Here is an 8644-nt window from a genome sequence, read left to right on the forward strand (position 1 = left end):
GACAAACCAGGAGGCTACAGGCATCTTTGTGCACCTGTTTCTATAACTTCCCCCACTTCAAATCCATTTTCTCAAGGAAACCTTCCTGGAGTAACTCCTACCTAATTTCGATTCACTGCTTTTGATTTTTTAGCTTCCATAATTTCAGTTTCGAGTAAACCATTTGCCCTTGTTAACCTGTTACTTAAAACCTCTGCTTTTCAGGCAGGATCACGCGGTGGCTAAGCATCTGCACCCAAAGTATCAAATCCCAGTTTTGACACTTTCTAGCTGTGTGGCCTCAGGCAAGGTACTCTCCGTGCCTCATTTTTCTCATGGAGAAAAGAGGGATAATCATATCTATAAATGTGGCTATTGTAAGGATTAAATAAAATACCAACAACAACAACAACAACAACAAAAACCAGTGCCTGGCTTGGAGTAAGTGCTAGACAGATGTTAATCATTATTTAAATTATGACATTTTTTCATAAATTAACTCAAGTTATAAATTTTATGGAAAATTCATCAGTGGGATATTTTCTCTATTCTACCGCTTCTAAAATATCTGAAATATGGGACCCATGTTTTTCCTTTTTTTTTTTTTATAACTTCTATTTTAGGTTCAGGGGTACATGTGCAGGTTTGTTATAGAGGTGAACTTGTGTCACAGGAATTTGTTGTACAGATTATTTTGTCACCCAGGTATTAAGCCCAGCACCCAATAGTTATCTTTTCCGCCCCTCTCCCTCCTCCCACCCTCCACCACCAAGTAGACCCCTCAGTGTTGGTTGTCCCCTTCTTTGTGTTCATAAGTTCTCATCATTTAACTCCCACTTATAAGTGAGAACATGTACTGCAAACATTTATTAAGAAGCATAATGAACAGAAATGCTCCAAATGGAAGATGTTAAGGGTCACAGTGATTCTCCCGATCTTCCATCCCCGCCGACTCTGTGATGGCCTGTAGTGCTCCCGCTGTGCTGCAGGTGTGGAAGCCACACATTGGTGAGGCTTCTGGGTGTGCTTGGCTCAGTCCTGCCACTCTGCCCCTGCTGCCTGGTTCCATGGCCAGAGGAAGTCCAAGTTTCTCTCCGAGCTCCTGCTTATTTCTGGAAGATGTTTCCATGGTCTTCTGTCTCTGCCTCCAGTCTCTGACTCCACATTGGCTGGATTGGTTTTTGCCCTACATCAACCTGGCCTGAAACACAGGCACACACAAGCACATACACAAAGACATGGAGACACACACAGACATAGGCACCCATACAGAGACACACAGACACAGGAACACGCGGACACACAGAGACACACACAGACACACATGAAGACAGACACAGAGACACACAGACACAGACACATTAAGACAGACAGACACTGACACACAGACACGGGAACACAAACACAGAAACACACAGACACAGACACACATTAAGACACACAGTCACAGACACAGGAACACACGGACACACAGGGACACACAAGAAGACAAACACAGAGACACACGGACACAGACACATTAAGACAGACAGACACAGACACACAGACACAGGAACACAAACACAGAAACACACAGACACAGACACACATTAAGACACACAGACACAGACACAGGAACACACGGACACACAGGGACACACACACAAACACACATTAAAACAGACATGCAGATGCAGAGACACACAGACACACATTAAGACACACACACAGACACACAGACACAGGAACACAAACACAGAAACACACACACACATTAAGATACACACACAGACACACAGACACACATTAAGACAGACACACAGACACAGACATCACTCATACCAAGCGTTTGGGGTTGAATGGGCTTCCTGAACATTTGTGAACAGAGGAATTACATCGCAGAGTGCAGCCTTCTCCTTCCTTTCTCCCTGCCCCTCCTCCCTTTCAGTGTCTCCACCTCTTTTCCTCTGCCTTCTCTCTATTCTTCTCCCTTTGGAATAAAACAGTTTCTCCTTGCTTATGCATAGTAGGTTACTAGTGTTTTAAATCTGAGAGTGTCTTTCTGGGATTTCCCCATGCCTCCAGTAGTTATTAACAGATTTATTTCAAACGCACAGACTGTCCCAGGAGGAGTCCACCCCACCCTGTTCTGCCTGTCTGCCTTTGCCTGCCCACGCAGACTATCAGCTCCTCCCCACTCGCATCTTGCCCTAGGGCGTCTTGTACAGAAGGTTCCACGCAGTGGTGCTCAGCCAGGCATTTCCTAACTGTTGCTTCTGGCAGGACCCCTTCTACACCAACCAAACGGGCTTGCCCCACTGGGAGCCCCTTTTTTGGAGAAGTGATCCCACATTCTCTCCTGACAATGCATTCTACTGTGTTAAAGAGAAACTTTGGCACATTAACATTTTAGAGAGTTTATTTACGGAGACAGTGATTCATCAGTCGGGTAGCTCACACTGGAAGTGGGTCAGGGCTTTACCGAAGGAGCAGAGGGAGAGGCTTTTATAAGTCGAACATGGAGGCAGAGAAAAGTATTTGCTGGGCTAGAGTTTGAGTGATTGCCTCATTTGGATTATTTCAGTGGGAAGTTCAAGATAATACAGCCAGTGCCCACTCAGCCAACTGGGATTGGCTGAGCTTGTTTCATTTTCTTTAAAATTCTGAGTTAGGTTTCTGCTTGATAATGTGGCAACCCAGGGCATTAGAGCCACCTCCGTTGAGTGGCCTCCCATTTAGTTATTTTAACAAATGCAGCCGCCGAATGCTGAAGAATGAGATCTTAGCTAGGAAATCAATAAAAATGCCAATTTTCAGACACAAAAGCCTTTTACAACAGGATCAGAGTTCCTCATTTTCGGGATGGGAGTGCACCTGGAGGAAGGAAGTTCAGGCAGAAATCAATGTGTGGAGAGTTATGAAGTTTTGGAGTTGATCTTATCCCAGCATGCATGCCAGTTACTAGGTTCTGAGGCATAACTTCTGCTTTTAGTTTTAACCCAACAGGAAGAGGGACTTAAAAAATGTTATGGGCTCAGTATTTTTTACTGACCTGTTGACTATATTAATGATGTAGAAGTAAATGACTGGATGGGCCAGAAAAAGAAATGAAAAAAGAGAGATAACCAGAAAGTGGTAACTGACCTCAGAGAGCTGACCTGTGGTTGGCGATAAGGGGCGGTTCCTCAGCCCAGCTTGATGGCCTTGCCTGTCTTACTCCTGTGTGTGCCCCATCAGCAGACATGCTCACAGATGTATTCAGTGGCCTGGAGGGAGAGCTTAGGGCAGTCAGACTCTTAGTTGGTGCCTGTGCTGTGAGCTCTAGATTTTACCAGCCCTGTTGGCTGCGTCACAAACTCGCAGTGAAACCTTTGGAAGGAGAAGGAGTTGAAGCATTCGGTTGAGAACTCACGATCTGCAGGTCTGGGGTAACACAGGCCATATTCTAATTTAGACTGAATCATAGACAATTGTTCTAATGAATCGTAAATTAGAGTGAGTAACTGTGCTTGAAGTTGTCAACACACCCACTCCCTAATCCCAAAGGAAGACAGTGATATTTTCCCCAAGGAGCAAAGAAAGGAAAAATCGACATTTGAGAGGATAACTTAAGGCTTTGGGGTGTGGTTTTTGAGGTGCTTCCTGAGTTGGTGTTAACTTCCCCTTTAGCCTCCTTTGGCTGTCGCTGGGGTTCATAACATCCATGAAGGTATTGATTAGCTTGAAACCCAGCTCCAGCTGAGAGTTCTGTTGCAGAGTCTGCTGTTAGTTCTGACGCTTCCGTGTCTGACCTCAGGCGGAAGATCATTTGCAAAGGCTGCATAGCTGGGAGTGGCAAGATGAGTCCAGGAGGCTCACAGTGTGGTCATGTCCTTGACATTTCTGGGAAGAGAGCCTATGCCTTTAGCAGATTCTCAAATGGGCGTCTAGCCCTCCCAAAAGCTTAAGAACCACTGTTTTGGCTGGGTGCAGTGGCTCACGTCAGTAATCCCAGCACTGTGGGAGGCCGAGGCAGGCAGATCACGAGGCCAAGAGATCGAGACCATCCTGGCCAACATGGTGAAGCCCTGTCTCTACTAAAAAATACAAAAAAGGTACCTGGGTGTGGTGGTGCGCGCCTGTAGTCCCGGCTACTCGGGAGGCTGAGGCAGGAGAATTGTTTGAACCCAGGAGGTGGAGGTTGCAGTGAGCTGAGATGGTGCCACTGCACTCCAGCCTGGTGACAGAGTGAGACTCTGTCTCAAAAAACAAAACAAAACAAAACAAAACACTGTTTTTTTGGTTTAAAAAAGAATAGCCAAGCTGTCTTAGACCTAGTGCTCTGGAAATGATGAATCGGTTGTCCACTTTCCAGGGGCTGCTTTCTCCCCACGGATTGTCCAGTCCCATCTGTATTTTTCTTCTGTTATCTCCTCATATCCTCAGTCCTTCGGCTGAAGAAAGACATGGAGACACTCTATGACTTGTCTTTATCCCTAGATGAAAAGTTTATTGGAGGAGGTGATGGAAACTGTTTTTGATTTTTTTTCGCGTGCGCTCTTTGAGAAATCAAAGACTCCTCTATCCTAAATCAGTTGAAATAGTTACATTAAACTACATATTGAAAACTCTGACACAAAGTGGGGTTCAGATTCTCTATATCCTATTTTTACTTTTCAGGTTTCCAACATCAAAACTCCCAAGCAAATGGATGAATTCATTGAGATCCAAAGTTCAACAGGAACCTGGTACCAGCGCTGGCTGGTCAGATTCAAGACCATTTTCAAGCAGGTGTGACTGGGAACTTACTTTGGGTGAGAAGGTGGCTCTATGGGAGTCTCTAACCTTAGTGGATGAAAAATGCAGATCCTGAACATCCCCACCAACCTGGGGCAGCGTGTTGGAGAGGAATCAACCCTGGAAGGGGGCGTTCGGGCTCCAGCCCATGTCTGCCTCTAGCTTGCTGTGTGCTCTGGAGCTGAAAACTCTCTAAATCTTAGTTTCTTTTCTTTGTTCTTCCTTCCCAAGGCAGGGATTTTGAATGTAGGTAAAATGTCTAGTCTGAGTAAACATCTTCTCTCTAGCAAATTTTAAAATAATCCACAGGGAGGAAGAAGTGAGTGAAATAAACGATCCCTTGAGGCTTGTTCTTGATTTCCAAGAAATGTTTTTCTAAATGGGCAATGCCATTTCTCTGGAGCACTGGCTCCTCCAAGTAGGGATTCGGTCAGCTATTGAGCACTGAGGCAGCCAGCCAGCCAGAGTCTGTTGGGACTGAATGGTCTTCGCAGTGTATGGTCAATAAATGTTTGCAATATCCCCCTTGCCCACAGGCAGGGCGTAGAACTCAGTAGTCCAGGTTACTCCGTGCCTTGAAGTCCTAACTCAGTGTGCTTTCAATCACATTCACGGAATATTGTGTTCCCGGGGAAAATCCTATTGGACTGTTAGAGTATGAGGCCAGCCAGTAAGAAGAGAAGAAGCTTTCCTTGTTATTTGGAGAGATTTGCTGCCTTTAGGAGACAGTGGGGTGCCCATTCTCTTCATGGGTTCCTAGGCAATTTATTAGAAAATCTGACTATTGAGCTCTTTGATTGTGGGAGAAACAAAGTCACACATTGCTTTCTTTAACAATCCTTCTCTGATATGGGTTGTAGGTCTGGGATAATGCCTTGTACTGTGTGATGGGGCCCTACAGAATGAATACACTGATTCTGGCCGTGGTTTGGTTTGCCATGGCATTAAGGTAAGTTCTGTCTTACTTAAATTTCGTAATTCCATGTGTCTCAGTGGCCTCCTTTACACATTTGGGACTACAGGCATGCACCACCACACCTGGATAATTTTTGTATTTTTAGTAGAGATGCGGTTTTGCCATGTTGGCCAGGATGGTCTCGAACTCCTGACCTCAAGTGAACTGCCTTCCTCACCATCCTAAAGTGCTGGGATTACAGGCATGAGCCACCGCATCAGCCAGTGGGGATGTCTTTAGCGTTTCCCTATTCACTAAGATTCTGTCTGAGACATGTATATTTGATGTGTTAAGGAGGTGTCCACCAATCCCTAATCTATTGGTGTTTTTATCAGGAAAAAATTTCTTTTAAATCAAATGCCTTTTCAGCATTTATGGAGGTGGTCATATTTTTTCCTCTTGTATCTATTAATATGAGGATTTATATTATCGGTTTTTCTAATAATGAACCAAATTAATGTATTTTCAATGAGTTTGATCTACATCAAGTCAAGAATGTAGACCCTGATCATGAAAGAATTAATCTTGTTGTTGCTCCAACCTTCTCCCTTCTCCACTCCAGTTACTATGGACTGACAGTTTGGTTTCCTGATATGATCCGGTATTTTCAAGATGAAGAATACAAGTCTAAAATGAAGGTATTTTTTGGTGAGCATGTGTACGGCGCCACAATCAACTTCACGATGGAAAATCAGATCCACCAACATGGGAAACTTGTGAATGATAAGTAAGTGAGTGAGCACAGGCTTCCCTCACATCAGGGTGACAGTTGTGGGGACTGTTTTTGGGAGGGAGCCAGAGGGAAGATAAGAATGAAATATGGCCGGGAATGAGCGCCAAGGCTGGTGTCAGCATCACAACTTGTCATGGCTGCCAGAGACTCCATAGCTCCCCTGGTGGCTGTGTCTGTATTGTGCTGGCTCCTCGATACCCTGATCTCCTGGCGAGAGCTGTTTCATGCAAGGATGGAGACATTTGACCTAGGACGGTCAGTTGGACCATTTTTCCAAGAACTTGAACCTTTAATGGAAATTAGCAGAAAGTGATGTCTCATTAAGAGTGGCTGCCCAGAGAAAGGGCCTAGGGCTCTTACTGCTAAGATTCCTGAACTAGTCCAAAGCCCGGGTGTTGAGCTTTTAATTTGACCTTAGAAGCTTTTCCATGCCAGGACTAATAGAGCCCTGTTGTAATTCTTTCACCTAATATTACTTTGGAGGGTTGATCAGTATGGTCCATGGTCAGCCAGGAGTGTTTTTTAGAGGAAAAAAATATCAGTGGAGGATTAGAAAATGCCTGTTCACATCTTTGTGGGGCTACTTCCTCAATTCATGTTACTTCTCCTCCTCCTGGTCCTGGGACAAATGAGATGGGCCATCCACGCTGTTGTGCTTTAGGAATGCCTCTTTGAAACTTACCTCTGCAACCCTCAAGATGGATCAGGGCAGGACCTTAACCATGCTTCCCCAAGGCCACATTATTCATTAAACTGAGCATTTACCCCTCTGCTGTTTCCCTTCTTGAACTGTACTTAGCAAGCTCATCAGGTTGTGAATGGTAAGTAGGTGGGTGGCCATGGGCTATGCAGTGGCACCTGAAATACCATGGCACAGATAGTTCAATGTCAGTCACATTAACTGCCCCATATTTACCACTTCAATACAAAATTAATTAACGCCACGAATTCTCACCTCTGGTGAATGTTCTGTCTCCCCCTGTCTGCACCCACATATGCATCTGGTGTCTCAGTAAAGTCTCTACCTGTAGTGACTCCTGACCACTTTAGGAAAGGAATGGCTGGGTGAAGCCCAGGAAGGATACCTCTTTAAGTTTATTCTGTATTGTTCTCACAGGCTAGACTGTAGCAAAGGCTCCCTGTTATTTAAGGTGAGAAAGTGTGCAATAAAAAGGAGAATGTTATTTCTACCAATATCAGACCTTTGGGAAGGAAGTTTTAGGACCAAGTATCATTGACGTGGGTTCAGATTTTCAGATTTTTTTAAAATGCTGAAGCCCAGTACAGACATCTCCATACTCATATACCCATGCGTCCATACGTCCCCTGCAGAGACAGTTCAGAGTCATTATCCTCTGCCCAGAGTGACCACTTCAGGGATGGCGGCTCCAATGCTCGTGGTGGTGGAAGGCAGTTCCCCCAAGATGTTTCATTGTCTGAGCTCTTTAGTATGTCAGGAAGTCTTGTGTTGACATTGCCAAGGAAGAAATGTCACCCTTGCTTTATTAGGATACTTTGGAAATATTGAAAACCAAGGAACACTATGGATGACTAGATGTCACCCATGGGGTCACACCATTCCCTGCAGAGATGAATTCCCTAAAGGATACCTCATTTCTGAAGTTCCCAGTGTTTAATGATACATTATTTTGATACAAATAATACTAATGGTAGCAGTGACAATGATAATAATGCCATTGATAGGCACTATAGCAGCCAGCATTAATGAGCATTGCTGTGTACCAGGTGCTGCCTTAAGTGCTTTATGTAGATTATCTCACAAAACTCCAGGGAACAAGAAATATGCTTTCTCTTTTGCAAGTGGGGAACAGAAGCTTAGAGAGGTTAAGTATTTTGCTCAAAATCACACAGCTGATATTCACAGAAATATCTATCTCCCGACCCACATATTGGGACTCCAGATCTTGTACTCTTGACAACTACAAATATTTTCTCATTAGGAAACTCTTCATTCCTACAGAGGCGCAGTTTTACATGATACTTTCTGCATTAAAGTCAACACAACGCGGAGTCCTTGTGATTTGTAACAAGCAAGTTTTGCAGTTCTGACACTTAGCTAGACAGAAAGTGGAGACTTTTGATCCACTCTGTCCTTTTAAGTTTGCTCAGCTTCTCCAGGCTTTCAGCAAACTGCTGAGTGGGAGTGAGGAAGAAACAGGGGCTGAAGAAAGCAGTGTTGAATCCTGTGGATGACGGGTGGA

General features: G+C 44.5%; 1 protein-coding gene across 1 annotated transcript in view; it reads left to right on the forward strand.

Annotated features, from left to right (window-relative positions):
- The window catches only part of SV2B (synaptic vesicle glycoprotein 2B), a 204966-nt gene that overhangs the window by 163518 nt on the left and 32804 nt on the right, over positions 1-8644 (forward strand). The window contains exons 7-10 of the mRNA XM_011978388.1: positions 4618-4728; positions 5595-5683; positions 6252-6416; positions 7755-7870. Coding sequence (XP_011833778.1) covers positions 4618-4728; positions 5595-5683; positions 6252-6416; positions 7755-7870 — 481 coding nt within the window. The remainder of the gene's footprint in view (positions 1-4617; positions 4729-5594; positions 5684-6251; positions 6417-7754; positions 7871-8644) is intronic.

The sequence above is a fragment of the Mandrillus leucophaeus genome, unplaced genomic scaffold (assembly GCF_000951045.1).
Source record: "Mandrillus leucophaeus isolate KB7577 unplaced genomic scaffold, Mleu.le_1.0 Scaffold193, whole genome shotgun sequence".
Classification (NCBI taxonomy): Eukaryota; Metazoa; Chordata; class Mammalia; order Primates; family Cercopithecidae; genus Mandrillus; species Mandrillus leucophaeus.